General features: G+C 45.9%; 1 protein-coding gene across 6 annotated transcripts; it reads right to left on the bottom strand.

The window, feature by feature from the left end:
- Positions 1 to 4,729: 4,729 nt before the first annotated feature.
- TEX35 (testis expressed 35) lies at positions 4,730 to 24,020 on the bottom strand. Of its 6 annotated transcripts, XM_070768505.1 has the most exons (10): positions 23,821 to 23,992; positions 23,051 to 23,101; positions 22,359 to 22,427; positions 21,353 to 21,409; positions 20,613 to 20,672; positions 14,920 to 14,984; positions 14,499 to 14,688; positions 14,123 to 14,166; positions 8,604 to 8,653; positions 4,756 to 5,120 (listed from the first exon to the last, which is right to left on the bottom strand). In XM_070768505.1, exons 1-10 carry the CDS (start codon positions 23,857 to 23,859, stop codon positions 5,071 to 5,073), a joined length of 675 nt encoding a protein of 224 aa, XP_070624606.1. In that variant the 5' UTR covers positions 23,860 to 23,992; the 3' UTR covers positions 4,756 to 5,070. The 6 variants fall into 6 exon arrangements, 5 of the variants coding, with proteins under 5 accessions (XP_070624608.1, XP_070624606.1, XP_070624609.1 ...); XM_070768507.1 differs by lacking the exon at positions 23,051 to 23,101 and having other exon boundaries at positions 4,730 to 5,120; positions 23,821 to 24,020; XM_070768508.1 differs by lacking the exon at positions 14,123 to 14,166 and having other exon boundaries at positions 4,758 to 5,120; positions 23,821 to 23,988.
- Positions 24,021 to 24,642: the final 622 nt, after the last annotated feature.

Below are 24,642 nucleotides of genomic sequence, written 5' to 3'. Positions count from 1 at the left end.
CCCATGCAGGCAGGGGTGAAACCCACAGACACACTACCTCCACCCCCAGTGCACTCATAAGCACCTCTGCAGCCTGGTCCTGCCCTCGGCTGGTGGACCTCTGATGCGAATTCAGCTCCTCTCATGCCTCACCCGTAATTATTTCTGTATCCAATTCTTTCTCCTTGAGTTTTCATAAGGTTTAAGTTTCTGCTTCATTTTTGGATGGTGACTTGAGTGTCTCATTCTGTAGAACACCTCTGAAGGCAAATTATTATGTTATAGAAAATCTAGTTATGAGTAAGTATGTTGAGAAGGAAACAAGAAAGGTGATCTTATTGTTCTTAGTTCTTACATAACACTTTCTTATAAATCTTTTGTTTTAGTTTTTTTAAATTTTAGAGACCTTTGAACATACACCAAAGTAGGTAGATTAGTATCATGAACTACCACACACCCATCAATCTGCCAACCCCCCAAAATAACCAAACTGGTTCCATTTCCCACACTCTTCCATTTAGCCCATCTTCTATTATTTTGAAGCAAATCCCAGATATCATACTATTTCATCTGTAAAAGTTTTAGTAAATCAAAAAAGAACTCTTTTTGTATCATAGTAATTCCTAGTGTTCAAATTTTCCTCTTGTCTCTTAAATATGATACCGTTAATATATAAAATATTTAAAAAATGATACAAACGAACTTATTTACAAAACAGAAATACTCACAGACTTAGGAACTTACAGTTACCAGAGGGGAAAGTGGGGAGAGAGGACAGATAGATTGGGAGTTTAGGATTGACGTGGACACACTAGTGTATTTAAAATGGATAACCAAGGACCTACTATATAGCACAGGGAACTTGGCTCAAGATTCTATAATAACCTAAATGGGAAACAAATTTGAAAAAAAAAAAGGCTACTTCTATGGGTATAACTGAATCACAAATCACTTTGCTGTATACCTGTAATCAACTGTGCTCTGATATAAGACAAATATTTTTTTTTAAATTTCCCAACTGTCTAAAAATTGTCCTAAATGGATTTTTAGGAGAAAAGTTTGAATCAGGGTTCAAATGAGGTTCATCTGTTGAAATTGGTTGCTTTGAATTTCAACCTCTGTAATCTTTTTTTTTTTTTTTCCTTGTAATTTGTTTGTTGAAGACACTGGGTTCTTTATTCGGTAGATTTAACCACAATCTAGAGTTTGCTGCTAACCTTTCTGTGGTATAATTTTACAGGATCTCTGTCCGTATTTTTCCTATAAATTGGTAATCGAGAGCTTAATAATTTTCAGGTTTGGTTTCAGTGCTGGGTATTCTTCCAACAGGAGGCATGTGATGTCTGTCTCTTTCCATATTAGATGCTGCAGATGGTCAATGCCGGCATCTTTTGAAAGCTCTGTTTCAAAATAGTGATATCTGATTCTACCATCTTCTCCTTCATAGAAGTATTCTAGCTTATATAAGGGAGGGATGATAGAATCAGATACTACTATTTCTCTACTGTTTCACACCTAAGATAATTGTTCGCTTTCCTCCATTTACCATTTCAAAACAATGCATTGCTTTCCTACCATCCTCCAACAGTGAACAGAGTTTAGTTTCTAGTATTACTATGAATTCATGGATTTTTAAACGTGTGTTTCAATTCATTGCAGTTAATATTCTAATTGATTCTTCCCGTTTTGACCAGTGTGCGTCTCTTCCACTTGATTCCTGAATATTTTAAGCATGACTAGAGAACACTATAATCCCTGGTGGCTCAGTGGTAAAGAACCTGCCTGCAATGCAGGAGACAAGTAGACGCAGGTTCGATCCCTGGGTCAGGAAGATACCCTAGAGAAGGAAATGACAACCCACTCCAGTATTCTTGCCTGGAAAATCCCATGGACAGAGGAGCCTAGTGGGCTACAGTCTATGGGGTTGCAAAGAGTCAGACACGACTGAGCACAGCGCAACACAGAGAAGACGTGTACATTTTAAACAAGCCTAATCTTGTATGCTTTCTGCTTAGACTTAGAATCAGCCATCTCTCCCAAGGCCCTGGTGCCTTTCAGTGGGAAATGGTATTTGGAGACCTCGCTTTGGACGTGCAGAGTTTACGTATTCCTTTTATCTGACCAAAGTGTCCCCAGATTTTAGTTTCTCTATCCTGGTCTTAGAGTAGGTATTGACTTTAGTTCTGAGGCCAATAGCACTGAATCCACAAATGCTGATGAGCACCAGGTGGGGAGAGACAAAAAGAGCCTTCAGGTGTAGACAGCGGATGGAGGAGGAGGAGGTAGGGGGAAGCCTTCGAGAGCAGTGTTTCTCAAACATGAATGTGCATGTGAATTCCCTGGCAATCTTTTTGAAACGCAGAGTCTGATGGAGCGGGCCTGAGGGACCTGAAATGCTGCACATGTAAAAAGCCTCCAAGAGATACAGGCATGCTGGTCCTCAGCTGCACTCTAAATGGCCAGGCTCTCCAAGTAGTAAGTAGTTAGCGGGGTGTCAGGACTAAACGCTGAAGGAGCTCAGAGCAGGGATGAGGGAGCTGTCATAGAGGAGGCGGCATTTTGGCAGTGACTTTTCTTAAGAACCAGGAACATAGCAACAGAGTAGTGGCATCTTCACTTTTCAACTTTAAAGAAATTATTAAGGTGTAACATTCGTAGATCAAAGAGAACGAGATCCAGTTTTTGAGATACAATTCACACACTATAAAGTTCACCCTTTTAAAGTGTATACTTGAACCATCTTTCGTATAGTCATAGAGATCTATAATTGTTGCCACTATGTAATTCCAGAACATTCCCATCACCCCCCAAAAGAAATCCCATATCCATTAGCACTCATTCCCCACTTCCCCCTGCCTCAGCCCCTAGCAATTACCAATCTATTTTATATCTCTGTGGATTTGCCTATTCTGGACTTTTAATATAAATAAAGTCATACTATATGGAGGCCTTTGTGACTGGCTTTTTTCACTGAGCATAATGTTTTCAAGGAAGGTCCACTCACGTCATAGCATGTATCAGTACATCCTTGCTTTTTATGGTTGAGTAATATTCCATGGTATGGACAGATCGCATTTTGTGATTCATCACCAGCTGATGAACATTTACTGTTATGAATAATGCTGCTGTAAATATTCATGCACACGTTGTGTGTGTGTGTGTGTAGCATATATTTTCAATTCTTCAGGGTATACACCCAGGAGTGGAATTGCTGGGTCATAGTGGTAACTCCATGTTAAAGTTTCTGAGGAAACAACAAACTGTTTTCCAAAGCAGCTGCATCATCTGTGGTTTGATGAATAAATGTTTATACATAGCACACACTCGTATCACCACCACCCAGGTCAAGAACAGGATATTATCAGCACTCTAGAACCCTCCCCTGAACCTCCAATTTGACCTCTGTCACCACCAATGGCTGGGGCTTTGAGAGGTAAAACCAGGGGAACGTGCCCTGTGGTGAGAGCAGCCTTATCAAAGGCATAGCAAACCAGGCAGGGCTTTACACCAGCTTTAAGTCCTTCTATGTAGACACATACCACTTTTTCCTGTTGTACCCAGGCCTGGTGAGCAAACAGGCTTCCTCCCGCAGTGCTTCACTTCCTGTGCAGCAAGCGGACCTTTTCAGAGCAACAGCAAGCCCTGACTTGGGATCCTCCAGGAGGCCCCGGGATTGGGGGTAGGCAGCTGAAGCACGGAAGCAATGCCCGATGCCCAAGATTCATCCCGAAGGACAGCTTCAGCGCCAAGCACCCTGGTGACGCCTGCTGCAGGGCCAGTGGCTGCCGTGGGGGAGTCTGCCTTGGCCATGGTCCTGTCACCGTCCCTTCCGCCCCTTCTGTGTCCAATTACCTCCCACCAGAAGGCAATGGCACCCCACTCCAGTACTCTTGCCTGGAAACTCCCATGGATGGAGGAGCCTGGTAGGCTGCAGTCCATGGGGTCGCTAAGAGTCGGACACGACTGAGCGACTTCACTTTGACTTTTCACTTTCACGCACTGGAGAAGGAAATGGCAACCCACTCCAGTGTTCTTGCCTGGAGAATCCCAGGGACGGGGGAGCCTGGTGGGCTGCCGTCTCTGGGGTCGCACAGAGTCGGACATTACTGAAGTGACTTAGCAGCAGCAGCAGCAGGCCCTTTGGAAAAACCCAGGCTTCCAGAAAGGCAGGACTATCTGAGCAGGTCTCCCACAAGCAGGGAATTGAGAAGGGGCAGCGGTCAATGCAGCCTCCTGTTCTACCGTCAGGATCTTCAGAGCGTGCTCCGCCGGGAGGTGCTCCTGGGAGGTGGCCTTGCAGAAGCCGAGCCTGCCGTCAACCACAGAGAGGCCCCAGCTCTGGGAGGACCCTGCTCCTGCCTCAGTGGTTCTCCTGCATCCAGCCCTGCAGACCTTCTCTCTCTGGTCTCAACCCAGCACACACACACGTCACAGTCACAAAACTCAAAACTGCTCAGAGATGTATCACTGACCTGCAAATCCTTGACTTGCCAATGACTTTTCCATACCAGCACCCCCACCGGAAGTCCCTCCTGCTGGCTCCCCTAAGAGATTGTGTGAGACCACCCCGCCCTCCCCAAACAGGTGTTCTGGCTTTGTTTTCAGAATACCACCCCTGACACGAACAGCCTGAAGTTGTCATGTCCTTTCAGCCCACTCTCTGGGAATCTACCACCTAGAGGTGGATTTGGTTGGGTCTTCTTGAAAAGACGCACAGTGTCCCTGGGAGGACCAGCCTGCTGCATGTCAGCGTGTGTTAGTTTAATGGGTGACTCAGCTGCCAACACTGAGCTGACAAGGGCAGCTGCAAGCCTGGGGGTGTGGATGGGGAGTGGAGGGTGGAAAACCCTGGATCATGGTGACCATGATGGGCAGGGCAGGTTGGGGCATGTTGCAGGATCCCTGGGCAGTCCAAGGCTCTGGAGAGATGCCCAAGTCAGGGTCTAGAAAGGAAAATGGGAGGAAGCCAGAGACTAACTTCTTAAGGTTATATTTTATATGCACCAGGCAGGGGCTGGAAGCCAACTTCCCTTCCTCTTCCCCAGGGTCCTCTTGCTCCTACTGGTCTCTCTTCTTCTCCTCTTCCCACGCTTACTTTCCTCTCCTCCACACTGCCCTTCCCCTATTCCTTTCCTCTGACCCTGGAACAGAAAATAACCTTATTAGCTCTATTTCCTCTCTATTAAAGACTTAAAAGGCTTTAGCCTCAGGATCTAGTTGTTATGGCATCACTTGATGGGGAAAATGCATGGTCTAGCCCTGTGCCTGGCTCATCACAGGTGCTCAGCAAGTGCTGGTTAAGGGAATAAAAGCATGAATGAAAGTGACTTCATTTTGAGTTGCTAATGCCAGATCTGGAGGTGGACTTTTGGAACCCATCCCTATTTGAGTGAACACTGACTTTCCTGCAGGCACAGATCAGAGGTTTCTGTTGCCCTGGGCTCCCACAAGATTCCATAGATGAAGCCAGGGTGGGACCCAGGATCCAGACCCCTAATCTTGTGTGATTTATGTTCTTGCATCTTTGCAACTTTTGCTTCTGGAGGGGGCCAGTGGGCAGGGACTGATGGGGTCACAGCACCCTCTGCTGGTGTATTTTCATAGGTGGTTTTTGCATATCTGGGTTTATAGTTAATGTTTACTTTTGTTTTTAATGGGCTTGGGCGAGACTGGGAATGAGGATTTCTGGTTTTATGACACGCTCATTCTTCATGAATATCAAGACTGAAAGTGGCCCTTGGTGATAAAAATGAGTGTCAGGGTGGGCTCCCAGACATTAACAATTTAATTGAAAGCAGGTTTTGGTTTTAACAACCTCCCTGGCCCCAGTGCATAAGTGTCAGGTGGAAACACCTTCTGCTCCAGGCTCAGTGCTGTATCTCTGATAGTAGCAGGCTCTCTCATTTGCTTTTAAGAGGCACACATGAGGTTTTGTCTGAGTGAGCTGAGAGAACTTTCTCCAAGAGGGAGAACCAAAGTTGCCCACAGCGGGACTGGCCCCTGGACAGGGGCCGGCGCTGAGCTTTCTGTACTCATCATGAGTCGTGGCTCCCCCAAAGCCAGGCGGACACTAAAGAGCTCCCGGGTAGGAAGGTAGCGGGCAGAGGGAGAGAACCCAAGGCCAAACTAACCCAGACTGTCACAGCCTCTTGCTCAGTGAAGGCCCCTATTTTCCATACAGCTGATGGCACAGCACAGCTTCTCACACTAGAGCACACTGGAGTCACCTGGGAAGTTGTGTTAAAATGCAGGTCCTGATTCAGTAGGTCTGCCATATAGCCTGAGACTCTGCATTCCAAACAAGCTCCTAGATTATGCTGATGCTGCTGGTCTAGGGACCACACAGGGAAAGCAAGAGTGTAGAGGAAATAGATTCTGACATCAGAATGCTCAGGCAGAATTCTGACCTCACCTCTGCCACTTATGCTATGACCTTGGACAGATTATGTTCATTACCTTCTCTGAGTCTGCTTCATCCTGCACAAAATAGGGAAGATGACCATTTACGTGACCTCATAGAAAGACAGACAGAATGACTTCATGGGGTTGTTGTAAGAATAAAATGAAACGATGCAGGTGAAGTTCTTAGTGCAGAGCCTGTAGTGTTCAGCACATGGCAAATATCTTCATACTCATGTGTCCATCCGGCAAGTATCTGTCAACCCCCTGCTGTGCCCTTGGCACTGCCATGGGCCCCACATCCAGCAGTGACAGAAACACAATCTCTGCTCTCAAGGAACTTACATTCGAGCAGAAGACAGACCACAGACAAGTGAAATGGATAGGATGTGAGCTGGTGCTAAGTGAGCTGCAGAGGCCAACAAAGGAGAGTGAGGAGGATAAGGAACTCGGAGCGTGAGCATACTGTTGTTTGTGCAGACTGGGAAAGTGTCACTGGGAAGGTGACGCTGACATATATACACTGCTGCTGCTGCTGCTGCTGCTGCTAAGTCGCTTCAGTCGTGTCGGACTCTGTGCGATCCCATAGACAGCAACCCACTAAGCTCCCCTGTCCCTGGGATTCTCCAGGCAAGAACACTGGAGTGGGTTGCCATTTCCTTGTCCAATGCATGAAAGTGAAAAGTGAAAGTGAAGTCCCTCAGTCATGTCCGACTCTTCACTACCCCATGGACTGCAGCCTACCAGGCTCCTCTGTCCATGGGATTCTCCAGGCAAGAGTACTAGAGTGGGGTGCCATTGCCTTCTCTGATATATACACTGCTGCTGCTACTGCTGCTAAGTTGCTTCAGTCGTGTCCGACTCTGTGCGACCCCACAGACGGCAGCCCACCAGGCTCTCCCGTCCCTGGGATTCTCCAGGCAAGAACACTGGAGTGGGTTGCCATTGCCTTCTCCAATGCATGAAAGTGAAAAGTGAAAGTGAAGTCGCTCAGTCCTGTCCGACCCTCAGCGACCCCATGGACTGCAGCCTTCCAGGCTCCTCCATCCATGGGATTTTCCAGGCAAGAGTACTGGAGTGGGGTGCCATTGCCTTCTCCGGATATATACACTACCATATGTAAAATAGATCACTATCGGGAAGCTGCTGTATAGCACAGGGAGCTCAGCTTGGCGCTCAGTGATGACATGGGCGGGGGGTGGGAGGGAGGCTCAAGAGGGAAGGGACATATGTATATAACACAACATTGTAAAGCAATTGTACTCCAATTAAAAAAAAAAAAGTTCATTTGGATTTTCTGTAAGATGGGGAAAATCCAAATGAACTTTCTGGCCAACCCAATATATGTTAAAACTCAGAACTGTACATCTCCAAAATTCAATGTATGCAAATACTTTAAAGTAATAAAGACTATTTTAAAATGAAAAAAAAAGAGAGAGAGAGAATGTAATTTTGAGGGGATGACCACGTGGCTAGCTGAAGAAATGGGAGGGACCATTTGTGAGTGCAAAGGCCCTGAGGAAAGAGTGTATATGGTGTGTGTGAAGAAGAAAGAGGAGCCCAGAGGTTGTGGGGAATGAAAACAGGTAAGAGATGAGTGTGGAGGAGCAGGGTCCATCCTTGAGGGCATTGCCAGCATCAACTTTGGATTTTTCTCTGAGAGAAAAGGGCAAACACTGGAAGTTCTGAGCATAAGAGCAACACAATCTAACTGACATTCTAAAAGGATAAGTTTGGCTTGTTGGGGATGGACTGTGGGAAATCCTCCTCTACTCCAGGAGCACTGTGATTGCTCAGGCGAGAGTGGAGGGTGGCGTGCAGAGATCCCTGGGAGCAGTGGTGGGAGGGTATGTATTCATGGCTGTAAACATCTACCCACATTCATCTTGTTCCCTATTATCCCTTTTATTTTTGGCTGCACTGAGTCTTAGTTGTGGAATGCAGGATCTTTGGTTGTGGCATGAGAACCTCTAGTTGCAGCATGTGGGATCTAGTTCCCTGACCAGGGGTCAAACCCCAGCCCCCTGCACTGGGAGTACAGAGTCTTAGACACTGGAGCACCAGGGAAGTCCCTCCTCTTTTCCTTTTAAATTATCCTTTGAGTGGGGTCCATTTGCCCCTTCCTCTGGGAGAACACTTGGCTAGGGCACAACTTCATTGGCCACTCCCAGGAAACAGAAAGATCCAAGGTGCTTCTCATCAGAAAGGATGTGGGGAGATCTCACCTGACTTTGTCTCTATTCTTAAGGGTCCTTCCTGGGCCATCTTTCTCTTCCTTAAAAAAAAAGAAAAGCTGTTAGTTTTATTATACAGATAATGCATGTGCCTTATAGAAACATTAGAGATTATAGATAAACACAAAGAATGATGTCAGAAATTGTCATAATCTTACTGCTCAGAGAAAACCACTGCTATTAGTCTATTCTTGTATATTTCTAAGTGTCTTCAGTTCATGCAGGCTCTATGTGCATGCACATACACACACATATAAATTTTTTACCAAAAAAATGGGGTGATATTTGAATACTATGTAATACACCAATACTATCAATGGCATTAAATATATTTCAACAACATATTATTCTTAATGTCAGCAGAGCATTTCATTTTATGGGTGTACCACAATTTATTTAACCAACTGGTGTTCATTTATGTTGTTTCTGATTTTAAAATATATACATGTCACAAATGACTCCTTGATGAGTATCCTTGTAGCTAAATCCTGGCAGCCATCTGTAATTTTTTTCCCTATCTTTTAAAGCATCTGATACATATCACCAAGTTGCTCTCAGAAATATTTGTGTGAATTAGACTCATCCTGGAGTTGCTCATCTCCCTACAGACACATGACCCATAAAAAACAAAATGAACATTTCTTGGTCACATTTAAAAGCTGATGTTGATATTAAAGTGTCAGGGGGCAACTTTGCACCATTTTGCTTCACCACCTGCTGAAGGCCCACTCTTCATCTTCTGGGTCCTCTAGGATTGGAATTAGGGTCAGGCTTTCAGACTCACTGTTCAATCTCTGAGTAAGATCTGGATTGGATTTGGTTGTGGGTTTTTTTTGTTTGTTTGTTTGTTTTTTCTAATATAGAGGGAAGTACCAGAGTCACCTTGGTCACACTTATCAGAAGGGAAGTCACCTTCCAAATACTGAAGAGGGTGCAGGGAGGCTCTAGGGATCCCTGAAGCCAGACAGGAACACTTAGGAAGGTGGGTGGGAAGTTCATTGCCATGGAAATGTATATACTCAGACCTGTTGCACCCGGGAGAGATGGGGCTCCTGACCATGGTGGTGGATGCCTGAGCCCACCCTCACCCACCTTCTGGAGCTGGCGGCAACCTGTGACCAGGGAGAAGGGAGGCTGTGAGTTCGGGTCATGCCAGGGCCCAGGGCAGTGATGGGAAAGGATGATACAGTCTGGCCTCCTTCTGGGCCCAGCCCTGCCTGCCCAGCTGTTTCTCTGGTGACTCCTTGAGTCAGGGCCTGGGGCTGCAGCACCTGTCACCTGTGGGTGGGCTGGGGTGATCCACTTGCCCTTCACTCTGCTAGAAATCAGACACCGAGATTAGAAAGGAAGGATACTGCTTTACAAGGGACCACTCTGACCTCTAGAACAGTCTCAATCCCCATACCATCTAATAATTTCTTATTGATTCATTTCCTAATATATACTTCCTCTCAAAACACTTATTTTTTTTAATATGGAAGTAGTTCAAATCTCATTTCATTGCAGACCTCACTCTGACTGCAGTCAGTCCAGGTGTTGGGAAACTGCAATGGAGAACTGAAACTTTTTCATCTGGGAAAGGCAATTCTGACTTTGTCGTCATTGCTGTCAGAGTAGTCTGGGTTTTTTTGAGAGTTGAATTCCTCCACATATGCTCTCATTTAGCTCTCACTGAAAGTAATGTGAAAGTCTCTCAATTGTGTCTGACTCTTTGAGGCTCCATGGACTATATAGTTCATGGAATTCTCCAGGCCAGAATACTGGAGAGGGTAGCCTTTCCCTTCTTCAGGGGATCTTCCCAACCCAGGGATCGAACCCAGGTCTACCACATTGCAGGCAGATTCTTTACCAGCTGAGTCACCAGGGAAGCCCAAGAATACTGGAATAGGTAGCCTATTCCTTCTCCAGCAGATCTTTCCAACCCAGGAATGGAACTGGGGTCTCCTGCATTGCTGGCAGATTCTTTATCAGCTGAACTACCAGGGAAGCCCTAGCTCTCATTACACCCCTTTGAATTAGACGTGGTTATATTCACATTCCAGATGAAAGCATGGAGTCTGAGAGGCGACGTGACTTACCTGCAGCCACACCATTAATTCATGTCCAGAGCCAGCTGACCCTGAGATCTGTTCCTCCTTTGATCTCATCTCATTGCCCTTGGAAATGCAACCAGCCCCAAAGAGTCACAGAGCACTGGCCCAGAAGTCAGAAAACCTGGGTTCTGGTCTTGGCTTTGCTACACATGGGCTGTGTGGCTGAGGGCACTTCACTGCACCACTCTGGGCCTCAGAAGCCTCACTGTAAACTGAAAAGATCTGACCACTCTCTGAGATTCCTTCTAACCGTGGGGCCTTAGCTCAGGCTTATTGGGTGGTAACAGAAAGCTGCTTTGCTTAAACAGAAATAGGCGCTGTGGTCCAAGGGTCTGGAGACTCTCATGAAGCCAAGCCAGGGGCCAGCACCAGGCCAGCAGGGCTGAGGCCAGGCAGTGGTACTTGCTGCCCCCTCTCTGGAACTGCACGAGTCTCCACTTCTCTCAGCTCCTCTGTTTTCAGTCTTCTCTCTCTGCAAAATGGTTTACTTTTTCTGCAGATTACCTTTCTCTGCTTCTTTGGCTGATAGTGGCAGATGCCTCCCCAGCTCCTAATTATAAGACCAGTTCTGGGGGCCAACTGAGTCTCCCAAAATTCCAATTTCAAATTCCCAGGGACAGAAATCGACTGGGCAAGTTGAGTCGGCTGTCCACCTTGTTCTGATCAATTGGGTCCTGTAGTGCAAAGCAGAAGTGGTGGCCCGGGTTGGGGAAACGCGCCCTCCCCACAAGAGGCTCTGTTCTCAGGAGAGGAGTCACATCTTTTCAGAGAAGAGACAGGTCAAGCATAATTCCCTTCCAGATGAGGTGACCTTGAAACCAACAGAAAAAGCACAAGCTCACCAGCAAAGCTGGCCCATGGGAAGCATCGGCAGGAATGGCAGGCTGTGGCTCCCTGAAGGTCTGTTCCCAAGGGCAGACACGACAGCTGTCTGACAGCCAGGCAGACCTGTCCCCCAACACACAGTGTTGTCCTTCTGCTGCCTGTGAGTTGGATGATGTGAAACTGGGACACAGGGGAGCTTGGAAAGGTCAAGGGACAGGGACTGCGGAGACCACGCCACCAGTCCTCGGAGCTTGGTTAGCACTGCGCAGTCATTTGCACAACGAAGACTCAGCACTTCAGCTGATCCTGGCAGCTGTTTCCCTGATGACCTTGTTTCAGTTCTTCAAACCGGCACATGGGTTATCTCTCACTGTGTAACAAACTGCCTCAAAACCTAGCAACTTAGGGCAACAAGCATTTATTATTTCACAGTGTCTGTGGGTCAGGTAGTTAGGAGAAGCTCTTCTGGGTTCTGACTCATTGTCTCCTCATGAGGTGCGGCAGTCAAGCGATGGCCAGGGCTGCAGTCCTCTCAAGGCTCAGCTGGGGCTGGAAAAGTGCTACTCACACCAGTGTTGGCAGGAAGCCTAGGCTCCTTGCCATGTGCCACTCACCATAGGCCTGCTTGGGTCCACACCCCATGGCAGTGAGCTTCACCCAGAATTGGTGTGCGAAAGAGAGCAAGATGGAAGCCACATGTCCTTTATGACATCATCTCAGAAGTAACACACCATCACTTCCGTCATATTCGATTCATTAGAAGCCAGACACTCTGTCTAGTCCTCACTTAAGGGGAGAGGAACTATGTTCCTCTTGAAAGAGTATCGAATTTGTGGGTCTATACCAAACCAGAACTGAGCACAGAACTGAGCCATACAATGTTCCCAAGTGTCTGGAGGTTTGGGAGTCAAGGGATGGGGTCTGGGGTGGGGGCTCCTCTTTGATGGCAGAAATCAGTCCCCAAAGATGTTTTAATCTCTATAACTTGTGAATATGTTATGTTATACAGCAAATGGGAAGTAAGGTTGATCATCAGCTGACCTTTAAACTAAGGAGAGTAGCTGGATTATCAAGGAGGGCTCAATGTAATCACAGGGGTCCTTCCAAGTGGAAGGAGGAGGCAGAAGAAGAATCAGAGTGATCCTGAGCACTATTTACAGTAGCTAGGATACAAAAGCAACCTAGATGTCCATCAACAGATGAATGGATAAGGAAGCTGTGGTACATATATACAATGGAGTATTATTCAGTCATGAAAAGGAAGGCACTTGAATCAGTTCTAATGAGGTGGATGAAACTGAAGCCTATTGTACAGAGTAAAGTAAGTCAGAAAAAGAAAAACAAATATTGTATATTAACGCATATATATATGGAATCTAGAAAAATAGTACTGATGAACTTATTTGTAGGGCAACAGTGGAGATGCAGACACAGAGGACACTGAATTGAATGCAAAGAATTTCACTCATGGCAGGATAGTTTGTTGAAGTCCGATTTTCTCTGAATCTTTCTTCATTCTCATTTCAAGGCAGCAGCCAGGCTTCCCCTTATCTTGGTGGAGGGATTTTGGGCAGGACACAGCATGGGGCAGTGGGAGGTCAATGGCCCGCCCCCACCTTTAAAGGCCTCTGAAGGGCAAGGTCTCCTTCAGGTGAGGTGGGGATGAGGAAACATGCCAGAGAATAAGGGTGGATCCTCAGAGCCCCAAAAGGGAGCAAGTTCCCATGAACAGTGGAGCCTTAAGTCCTGCTTGGTAATGAGACCACAGAGGGAGGCAGTGCAGGCTAGACCCTGGGCTGAGGAGTTCCTCCTATTGCCCAACACACACACACACTTCTGGGATCATACAGAATAGCATAGGATATCTTCAGGGCCTTCCCTTTGACCTGGGACATCTGTAGAACCAGGTAAAGTGGAGGGAGGCAGTGGAGACACTAAGGATGACCCTAAGGATTTCCCTTTGAACCATGAGGAAGCAAGAAGAGAGGCTGGAGTCTGAAACACACTGATTTTGATCTAAAAAAGTGATACTCCTTCCACACTCAAGTTTGAGACTGATATTCAATACTTTGACTCCTGCTTTGGCTTTAAACGAAGATTTTACTCTCCGGGTGGAAGGAGCCGGGGGCAGGGTGGTATGTGAGAAGGCAGCAAGTCTTTCAAGGAGTGGGGAGAGGCTGAACCCAAGCTGCTGATGGGTCCTGAGGCAGCATTAAGTTGGAACTATGTCCTCGGTCACACAGGAGTTGAAGTACAGATAAATCAGAAAGCAGGTCCAGACGCCAAGGGTGAGAAGGATGCCCAGGCGTGGTATGGAAGTTTCCTGTTATACGGGGAGAAAGTCAGGAGCCTGAAGCGAGGTCAGCTGGGCAGCTGGCAAGGCACCCTGCCCTTCACAGAGGCCTCTGGGCAGCCCCCAAGCTGGGCTAAGCAAGTCCTCCTTTCTCAAAGTGCCACGCCCTCTAAGGCCGGGCGGATGCGGTGGGGGCGGAGCCTGCACAGGCTGGGGTTGATGGGAATGCGCCCTGGAGCACCGCCTTTGGGATGACTGGGCACCCGATTGAGACAAGGGGCTTGCAGGGATCTACCTACCCCCGATCGTAGTTGTTCTGTGGGGTACACAACAAACATTTCTCCTGTGGAGGACAGAAACGGCACAAGAAAGATCATTTTTCCCTGGTCCAAGATGGCCAGGCTGCTGGGCACCTCATCGGGTCTTGCTATAGGAGAGGACAGAACAATATAGTTGCACTTGGGAGTGGGCGCATCCAGGGTTGAGTCCTACTTAGTCATGGTTTCAGAATCTCCCCAGTCCTAGAGGGCAAGACCCCAGAGTGGATTCAAGACTAGGGAGGCATCCCCAGGCCGGGAGAGGAGTGGAACCCGGGGAGAGAGCCCAGAGGAGGTAGAGGGGAACAGGAGACCAGGGGCTTTAACACTGCGGCAGGGTGGGGAGGGCTTCACTTACAAAGCAGGAGTCACACTGGTGAAGGGGATCCATTGGGTCTTTTGGTTGTTGCCGTGCCACCATCTTTTTGTGAAGGGAGAGCGGTGCTCCACCAGCCCCATCCATTTTCCTGAGCCGGAGCTGTGGCTCTGTGTCTGTCTTTCCTATCAGCCTGAGTTCTTGCTGCATCTTCAGTCCTCTCCTAAGGGGACTGGGGAGTCAGGAAGGGGCAGAATTGGGGAGAATAATTTTCAACATGAAAGGAACTCACCAGTAGCATGGGTGGCCATGGAGGGTCTTGACTCCAAAGCCACTGGGGGCAAGAGAAACTAAGACAGCTCCTTGAAGGCTCTGGGAGTCCTCTGAACTTCAGGGACATTTGGCAAAGAAAAGGAAGGAGACTCTTTAGGGATGAGGAGAGATGGGGGCAGGTTGTACTTACAACTTGCTGTTCTTCTGTATATTTATTAAAACATCCATCTTCTCATCCATATCCTTTTGCATTTCCTTCCAAAAGAGAATTCAAAGCTAGAATCATCATCATGAAGGGCTTCTGAAATCCCTTTCTCCTGCTTCACTCTGTGAACCACTGTGAGGCCACCTCCGCATATTACTTCCTCAAGAATCCTCACTGGCCCTGGGTGAGGTAGCTCACAGAATGTTCATGACACATGCCACCCACCCCTCCTTGTCTCCTTCCCCATTCCACGAGGAAGCTGAAGCACAGGCAGAGTCCTTAGGGGCTGGTTCAAAGTCTCCAAGTGAGTTAAAGGCCAGGATCTGTTTTACCTGATCTTACACCTGAATGAACTGGAGAAGGAAATCGCAATCCACTCCAGTACTATTGCCTGGAAAATCTCGTGGACAGAGGAGCCTAGTAGGCTACAGTCTATGGGGTTGCAAAGAGTCAGACATGACTGAGCGACTTCACTTCACTTCACACCTGAATGAAACCCTATCTGCTTTGGTTCAATGCCTATAAAATCATGGAACCAAGAAAACAAACCTTATGACCCCTAAAGACACTTCTGACGCCAATGGTTTGACCCCTGCCATGTACACAGATCCTGGATATGTGTTTGTTCCATCTCTTACTCAATTCCTGGCAGAAATGGTCAATGCAAAATAGATAATAGTGCAAATGGCTCCTCACATGTATTGTTAAGAACTGAAATAATAATAAAGTCTTCTTGGTAAAGTTTAAAGCTATAAAATTTGACCTGGAAAAATTGGAGAGAAATAGTGGTCATAAAGAAACTCTAAGATGGCTGATGTTATTACTGATAATATCTGTTGAGGACAAAAATAGGGTTGGATTGAATATCACAAAATATAAAAAAAAATTCGCTTCCAGGGGAATCATTTTAATAATAAAAAAATGAAAGATTTGGGAAGAGTTTATTGATCTGGGGTAGAAAATTAATCAAGGAATTACTGTCAGGATGGAAATGATTTCCCAAAAAGATCTTTTTGAAAAGCACTTAAGTGTTTGTATAAATTTTGAATAAGATATTTGTATTCATAAGTAAAGTCAAAATATCTTTGAAGTCAAAATGCCCCCTGGGTCCAAGGACCTCCTTGGTGGTCCAAGGAAGATCCTGAACTCCCGATGCAGGAGGCCCAGGTTCCATCCCTGGTAGGGGAACTAGATCCCGTATGCTACAGCCAAGACGTGTGCCACAAATAAGACCTGGCACAGTCAAATAAATAAATATATTTAAAATTCTCCCCTGGGTCCAAAACATCAGAGTTTGCGGGGAGCTGCCTGTGAGAATGGGGTCCTTTGTCCAAAGGACACAGCTCTGGGAGCTGCCTCAGTCCTTGAGGGTTTGCTTGCAAACATAGCTCTCTGTCCTGCCACCCCAGAGATTAGGTGCTTATTTACTGCAGACACCTGGAGTTCTGTGCAAACTTCTCACGCACAGAGAAATGTTATCTGGTGTAAGAAATAATAACAGGGTGCCATTCCCATGCTCTCAAGATTTCTTGTGACTGTTTGTAAGATGTATAGGTCAACCAAGAAAAAATGTCAACTGTCTTGTCTTTCTCACGCTCTCCTGTATAAATATAAGATGCTGAATAAAGTCGGTGTCAGACCGCTTCCCTTTGTGGAGACGTGTCTGAACCTCTCGACCCCATCTTTGTTGTAGTCTCTTGCTGTAGTTTTCTTTCTCAGCCGCGCCGTGCGCGTTCTCGGGACCTGATCGACTTTGCCGGCTGGCACCGGCAAGAGTTAATACATTTCACTTTCTTAGAAGTCTCACCATCACTTCAAACTCATACTTCAAACTGATCTCCATCATGTTCTCTTCTAAATTTGCTCTTTCCCTACTGTCTTTGTGACTGTCATCTCTTTCTTCTAGCCATCCAGATTAAAACTGGTGTCATCATGGACGCTTGCCTCACTTACATTCTTTCTACTGAATCAGTCACCAAGCATGCTATTTTCCCTTCACTGCATCGTTCGGATTGACCCTTTTCCTTCTGTTCCTACACTGGGTCCAGCCTTCTTCACCTTGAGCGGGGATGCGGCTTCCTGTTTGATATTCTTGCTCCAGATGACCCCCACCTGCTTCCTGGTGCCCCCACCCCCACCCTGCCCCAGCCACCTTGCAAGCAGCTGCCAACTCAGCTTTCTGAAGTGCTGTTCCTAGCGTGTTCTTTGATTAAGAATCTCCAGAGGCCTCTTACCGCTTACACAACCAAGTCCCAACCTGTCTGCCCGTCTTTCAAAAGCCTTCATTATCCATCGCCTTTGTGCCCACTCCGTTTTATTTCTCACAGTTTCCCCCAATGATCCCACTTATATGACTGATCTCCCCACTGACCGTGATAAGCTTCTCATTCCTCCTGCTTCCATGCTGTGTGCAAGCTGCTCCCGTGCCCAAAATAGCCTCCTTTGTGCCTTGTGATATCCAGCCCTACCCACTAACAAAACACTTACTGTGTTTGCATTTTAATACAGAAATAGCACAACCTTTTGCAGAAAAATTGGACAATACAGAGGAATATAAAAGGGAAAATTAATCTCATCATCTAGTGATAACAGCAATTAACCCTTTTGGTAGATTTCTTTCCAGTCTTTTTTCTATATAATTACTTACCTATTTTTTTTCATCTAGTTGTGATCAGCCGATACATTATTGCTTGTATCTTGCTTTTTAAAATTCTCATTATAAGCATTCTTTCTAAACACTGTCTCCTATAGTTAATCTTCATTATATGTTAATAGATATATCATAATTTATTTGACTGTTCCTCTACTATTGAAAATTGTGGCTGTTGACAATTTTTTGCTGTTATAAATAATCCTGTGATGAACATCTCTTTATATGTACCCATGCAGGCATTTCTGATTATTCTCATAGGTTAAATTCTGAGAAGTCAAAGAGTTGATAAGTCATGGGGTTTTGATATTTTTGATACCTATTGTCTAAATTCCTTTTCAGTTTTGTACAAACTTGTACTCTGATCAGCTGTAAAGAGCATTCCTATCTTGATTTGTAATTGTCATAGATTAAAACTTGGTTTATTTGAATGTGGCAATTACCTAAGTTGTTTTCATTTGTGTTTATTTGTTTATTCATTAGGTAAAACTTTGTATTTATTGCTTTTTAGTAATATTCTTTTTTTTTTTTTTGCTTTTTAGTAATATTCTTATCTGTGGATTGTTCACATATACCCTTTCCCCATTTTCCTATTTGATTGTTAATGATTTGTGTGAGTTTTATATGTTATAGATAAAAACCTTTTGTCTATGTTGATCATATTTGTGGAAAATTATTTCCTTCAAACTGTTCTTTACTTTCTAATTATGTGTATGGTGCTTTTCTGTTATGATTTTTAAATTTTCTGTATTGTTAAACATATCAGTATTTCTTTTATGATTTCTTTCATTGTAATTATATTTAGACCATCCAGTAAAATACATACAATTTCTTATTTTTTTTTAATTCATGTTATAGACTATTTCAGTTTATAGTGTTAACTGAGTTAAGTTTTCCCCTTATATAATCAGGCAATATTCTTCTTTTTGTTTAATTTTTATTGGAATATAGTTGATTTACAATGTTGTATTAAAGTTTCTGCAATACAGCAAAGTGAATCAGATAAACATATATCCACACTTTTTAAAATCCTTTTCCCATGTAGGTCATTACATTGAGAAGAGCTCCTCGTGCTATACAATAGTTTCTTATTGTTGTCTATTTTATATATTGTAGTATGTATGTGTCAACCCCAGTCTCCCAATTTACCCCGCCTCCCCTTCCCCTCCCCCCAGTAATCATAAGTTTATTTCCTTCATCTGTGGCTGTGTTTTTGTTTTGTAAGAAAGTTCATTTGTAGCATTTTTTAGGATTTCACATATAAGTAACATGACATTTGTTTCTCTCTCTGACTTACTTCACTAAGTATGACAATTTCTAGGTCCATCCACGTTGTTGCAAATGACATTACTTCATTATTTTTTATAGTTGAATATTTCATCGTATAAATATTCTTAATATTGATAATCTTGTCCTTCTCACTGATAATTTTAAAAATCATCTTTATTGTATTTTAAATTTTATAGAGCTGTGGTGCCCAACTGTGAGCATATAATTGAATCAACTGAGGATCTTTAAAAATTACCAATGCCCAGACCTCTGATTTAACTGCTATGGGGTGCAGCCAGAGGTAAAGAGAGGCAGCTCAAAACCACAGTACAGGTGATTCCAACGTGTGGCCAATGTTAACAACTACTGCTGAAGTGCTAAGGACCTGGTTCTCATCAGAAGCAACCATCTTAATCATGTAACAGCATTTTGAGCAATGGTGCCCCAGCTTGGCGGAGAAGGCAATGGCACCCCACTCTGGTACTCTTGCCTGGAGAATCCCATGGGTGGAGGAGCCTGGTGGGCTGCAGTTCATGGAGTTGCTGTGAGTCAGACATGACTGAGCGACTTCGCTTTCACTTTTCACTTTCATGCATTGGACAAGGAAATGGCAACCCAGTCCAGTGTTCTTGCCTGGAGAATCCCAGGGACAGGTAAGCCTGGTGGGCTGCCGTCTCTGGGGTCGCACAGAGTCGGACACGACTGAAGCGACTTAGCAGCAGCAGCAGCAGCAGCATGCTGCTTTACTTAATTTGTCTGCTTATCCTTGGGCTGTACCACCTTCGTTTGATTATTGTGACTTCATTATGAATTTTAATATCTGGTAAGGGTGATGCCTCTTTACAACTCTTGAAAAATTTATAGGTAAATGTGTTTGCCTATTTATACTTTTACATTGGTTGTTCTCCTGGGGAACATGAATAAAAGCCCAGGCTGCAAGCACCTGAGCTCTGTTTCTTAATATTAGTGCTCCCACTGATTCTGAAACTCAAAATTTGAAAACTGCTATTCTAGAAACTAGATAATCTTTTCAGTAATTACTGAATTCAAAAATAACCTTATTGGACTCTTGGATAGATTTGCATTTACCTTTCAAACTTTTAGACTCACCGTACCACCCACTTTCCCTAGGGCACTTCCCTGGTGAACCAATGGCTATTACACTGCGCTCCCAATGCAGGGGCCCAGGTTCAATCCATGGTCAGAGCACTAGATCCCACATGCCCCAACTAAGAGTTCACGTGCCACAACTAAAAAGATACTGTGTGCCACAAAAAAGACCCAACACAGTCAAATAAATAAATATTGAAGAAAGAAAAAGACTCACTTTCTCTAAAATGACTTTCTGGTCACCCCAGTCCACATTCACTTCTCATGTCTTTAAACTCCTACTTAAGTGACAACTGGTCATCATTTAACTTTGTACTTGCATGGCTTCTGTGTGCTCAGTTGCATCTGACTCTTTGAGACTCCCATAGACTGTAGCCCGCCAGGTTCCTCTGTCCATGAGATTATCCTGGCAAGGATACTGGAGTGGGTTGCCATTTCCTCCTCCAGGAGATCTTCCTGACCCAGGGATCAAACCCTCATCTCCTTGGCTCCAGCATTAGCAGGCGGATTCTGATACTTACCTGTTATTTATGCAATAGAGTTTGAGTCTCTTACTAGATTGTAAGCACTTTCAGATCAGGCTCTGGCTTCTCCTTCCATGATTCCTGGTACGGTACTGGCCCATGGAGGGCATTCAGTAAGTACTTACCTTCATAATCTCCACAAATTCCTGGAGTTTATCAAAATCCTTGTCCATTACATCCTTTATCTAGTGAGGAAGAAAGGCACGCAGCACATTACTGAATGTGGAGTTGTCTTTTGAGAGTTTTAAGGTAAGTGCTGTATCTGCTCCCCTGGAATGAGCTGATAAAGTTTAAGGAATGTTCTAATAATGACTTATTTAAGCCACTTCTTCCCAAGAGTCTGTGAAGGGTAAATGCATGTACCACCAAGTCACCACCAGCAGCAGCCGGGGCATAACTTGGATCTGGCCATTGTAAGGCAGCCACGTGGAACCCAAATCACAGCTCCAATTACACACTCTTGCTTGAGTATTTTCTTTGTTCACAAATATACTATAGGTGATTTCATCAGAGAAACAAGAGTTCTTGGTCTGCAGCTTGCTCAGGGGAGGAGAAATTGGCCCCTGATGGCCTCCAAATTCCAAGTCAGCCCCTCTCACTCTGTTACTAAGATTGTATCTCCCCATCCTAATCAATGAGACACCTTAGAGAGCCCTTATCATTCCAAAATTGGATTTAAGCCTCAGACATGAAAGAGACAAATAACCTAAGCTGCCTGACACAAGCACTCTAGGGAATTTGGGCTTAGTTAATGGGATTGCTCTTTCATGCAATTTTCGAATTCCTTCACTATTCAAAGTTAGGTGTTGCATTTTCCTGGGAACTACCCTTTAACTCCATGAGAGGTTAAGTCTCATCCTGTTACCTGTTTTATCTCCTCCATTTTTTCCTTCAGCTCTTCCCGCACTTCCCTGAGTTCATTCTGAGGAAATAAAACAGAGGAGTAAAGAAATGTCTTGGATGGAAGGGAAACAGTCAAAAGAAGGAAAGATAAGATCCTGGGGCATAAGGAGCAGAAGATCATTGCCAGGAGGGAGGAAAGAAAGGATGCTGTTAAGAAAATAGTACGGTGGCACGAACTGTACCTCCGGATGTTGATGCACTGTGAAAAGGCCACACACTCCCTGCTGTGGTGTCACCACCAAAATCGCAGGGTCTAAGTCTAATGGCGAGGAAGCATCAGACAACCTGGACTGAGGCCATTCTACAAAACACATGATTTGTAATCCTCAAAACTGACAGTGTTGCAGAATACAAGGTCGAAGAACTGTTCCAGATGAAAAAAGACTTGGAAACTGGAAGCCAGGTGTGATTCTGAATTGGATCCCAAACCAAAAAATTTATCTTCTCTTTTGTTATGAAAGACATTGGCAGGATAACTGGGGGAATCAGATTAAGGGCTGTAGATGAGAACTGTATCAACATGAATCTCCCGACTTTGATGTCTGGATGATTGTACTATGGCTGTGTAAGAGAGTGATCTTGTTTTGAGGAAATGTATACTGAAATTTCGGAGAACCACATGCTTGCAAATGGTTCAGGATATATATATAGAGTGTGTGTGTGTGTGTGTGTGTGTGTGTGTGTGTGTGTGTATATACACATATATAAATATGATAAAAAGAGAAAATAACATGATAAAACATTTGGAAATCTGGGGGAAGAGTATACTAGAACTCACTGTACCATTTTTTGGGAAAATATTCTGTAAGCCAGAAATAATTTTAAAGTAGAAGCAGAAGGCGTGAAGTCGCAGGGGCTGGAGCAGAACTGCAGGGACCAGCAGTTTATCTGCCCCATACGTTGCTCCGTCAGCTCCACCTGTTCACTGGGTTGGTCCAACCTGCTGCCTCCAGCGTCCCCACACCTACCTTTAGCTCCTTTGTCCCTCCTGGTTTGGTAAATGGCCCTTCTTGTTTAGCTCCTTTGTAGTCATATGTCTGTCGGTTGAAAACAGAAACACAGAATATTGGAAATAGCCATTGTGGGCAGAAGAGGCAAGGGAGATCCCCCGTAGGTTCGGCTCCTCGCTTCGGGCCTGGGCAGAGGTGAGAGCTGGTGGCCTGGCCCCACCAGCAGCAGCGTTCCCTCAGTCCTTCTCCTTTGTCTGAGCCCATCTCATTCCACTCCCTTCCTGGCCCGCTGGGCCTCAGCTTTCCATGCCCTTAGCAGTCATGCTCATTCCCGCCCCAGGGCCTCTGCGTGTGTGGCTTCCTCCAGCCCTGGCGCGCATCCTTGGCCCTCCAGCGGCCGGAGCCTTGTCCTCTCCAGGCTGAGGAAGGCCTTTCTGACAGCCCCCCAGACCTACAGTAACCACCCAGTTTTGGCTTCCTATTTCAATCCCCTTTATCATAGGTAACACTACTGAATTTTTCCTCATTTATTTATGCATCTGCTTTGTTCTATGACAGCAGAGTGCTCTCTCTCACTCTCTCTCTCATGTATCTGCCAACACCTGGAACAAGTCTTGGCCACCAGGATAGGCGAATGACCCCTGGCTCCAAGTCACCTTCCCAGGGCTCTCAGGCCTGGCTGCCAGGATGGCATCAAAAAAGCTTCTTACTTTGATCGGCTCCGGCTTCAATTCCAGGCAAACTGCCCTGTAGTTCTTGCTCTGCAGAGAGGGAAGGTGGGATTCAGGCTGCCAGGCATCAGGCTTGAGGAGGACTAGGGAAGCTGGGGGAGGACTGGAAAAAATTGGGGAGGACTCCCCCCAACTCAACCCTGCCTGTCCAACTGCACTTAAGATCAGGCCCACACACCCCCAGCCCCTGAGCCAAGACAACTCACATTTTGTCATGTTAAAACCTGCCTGTTCAGCAGGCTGCCCTCTTCTTGCTGGGGGGGCCGGCAAGAGCACTTTGAGATAACTGAAGGAAGCTGGCTAAGTAGTTTTTCGGGAACACTGACTTTGGAGGTAGACAGATAGACTGGAATCCTCCTCTCAGCCATCCTCCTCACTGGTTGTGTTAACTTAGGCAAGTTACTTAGTCTCTCCGGAGCCTTTATTTCTTAATCTTTAAATTGTGGGTGATAATTACCTTTATTTAATGAGCTTCTTCTATGCCTTAAACATGTGGGTCAGAGGTAGGCCTGGCTGGGGTCATGGCTTCCAGAGTGGCTGGAGTTGGAGTGGCCCATTTCAGTGCTCCTCGTCCTAGCGGGGAGTCCTTGCCACCTCAAGGCCCGGGGTCCATTCCCCACCATCCTTCCAGGCTGAGAGGCTAGCTACCTCATGCTCAGAGGGAGAAGGAAAAGCCGAGGGTGTGCTGGGGACTCTCTGTACCCCCACCTCCGCCTCTACCCAGTGGGCGCTCAGAGTTTCCCCTTTACCAGGCTTGTCTTCTTCGGTTCCACCCTCTTGGCCGACATGATGGAGGAGGCCAGAGTGTTCTTCCACTTCCCAACCTCCCCTCGACGGGCCCCCGTGACCAGGCCACTGTCCTAGGCAGCTTACAGGCTGAGGTCAGGCAGGACCACCACCTCTCTGTGGGTGGAACAGCTGAGGTCACAATGCCCAGGACCTACACACCGGCCCAGAGTGTCACTGCAGCTGCGAGCCTGGGGTGTCTAGGCCACTGAGAAGAGGACCTCAGGCCGGGTTCCAAAGCCACGAAGTTTCCCTCCGGCAAGGGGGAGGGGGACCCCCTGCAGAGTCCACCTGAAGGACAGCAGCCTGTACGGCCCAAGCACAAGGCACACCCTGGAGAAGGAAAAATTGTTGGCCGCACCCCAGCAGGACCTCCCCCATCTCCTAAGACTAGGAGGAGGCATCTGCCCTCAACAATGAGTTTCTCTTCAGAGACCACTCACCTCCTCTTCTGGCCCTTCCTTGAGCCTGAAGCTATTTTGGGTTGAGGTGCCCTGAAGTTTTTGCAATTCAAGGTGTCTGTGCTGTGCTAACCCGGGGCTCTTGGTACCAATCTCGGCAGGGTGATCTCTGATGCCCTGGCCTGACTTTACAGCTGGCCCTGCCCCTCTGCCCTCTTCCACCCAACTCCATTCTTCCTCCTGGTTTTTCTACCCTCCTGGAAGAGAGTCAGGGCAAAAAGCAATAAGTAGACTGTGAATGGTGAGAATCCTGGATGATGGGCAAGGAAGGTTACTGAGGCCATTCTGAGGGTAACTGTGATTTGTGTTTAAAAGACAAGTGGA

The sequence above is a fragment of the Bos indicus genome, chromosome 16 (genome assembly GCF_029378745.1).
Source record: "Bos indicus isolate NIAB-ARS_2022 breed Sahiwal x Tharparkar chromosome 16, NIAB-ARS_B.indTharparkar_mat_pri_1.0, whole genome shotgun sequence".
Lineage (NCBI taxonomy): Eukaryota > Metazoa > Chordata > Mammalia > Artiodactyla > Bovidae > Bos > Bos indicus.
This window is presented reverse-complemented; position numbering and strand designations above follow the sequence as displayed.

What these genes read in the sequence shown, in the direction of transcription:
- TEX35 (XM_070768505.1), bottom strand. Translation starts at nt 23,859, where the DNA reads ATGTCGGCCAAGAGGGTGGAACCGAAGAAGACAAGCCTG. An exon ending in AATTTGTGGAGATTATGAAG is followed by an intron (nt 14,985 to 20,612) that starts GTAAGTACTTAC and finishes CTCTTTTGGAAG; the next exon opens with GAAATGCAAAAGGATATGGA. An exon ending in AAGAATAGAGACAAAGTCAG is followed by an intron (nt 5,121 to 8,603) that starts GTGAGATCTCCC and finishes TTTCTGTTCCAG; the next exon opens with GGTCAGAGGAAAGGAATAGG.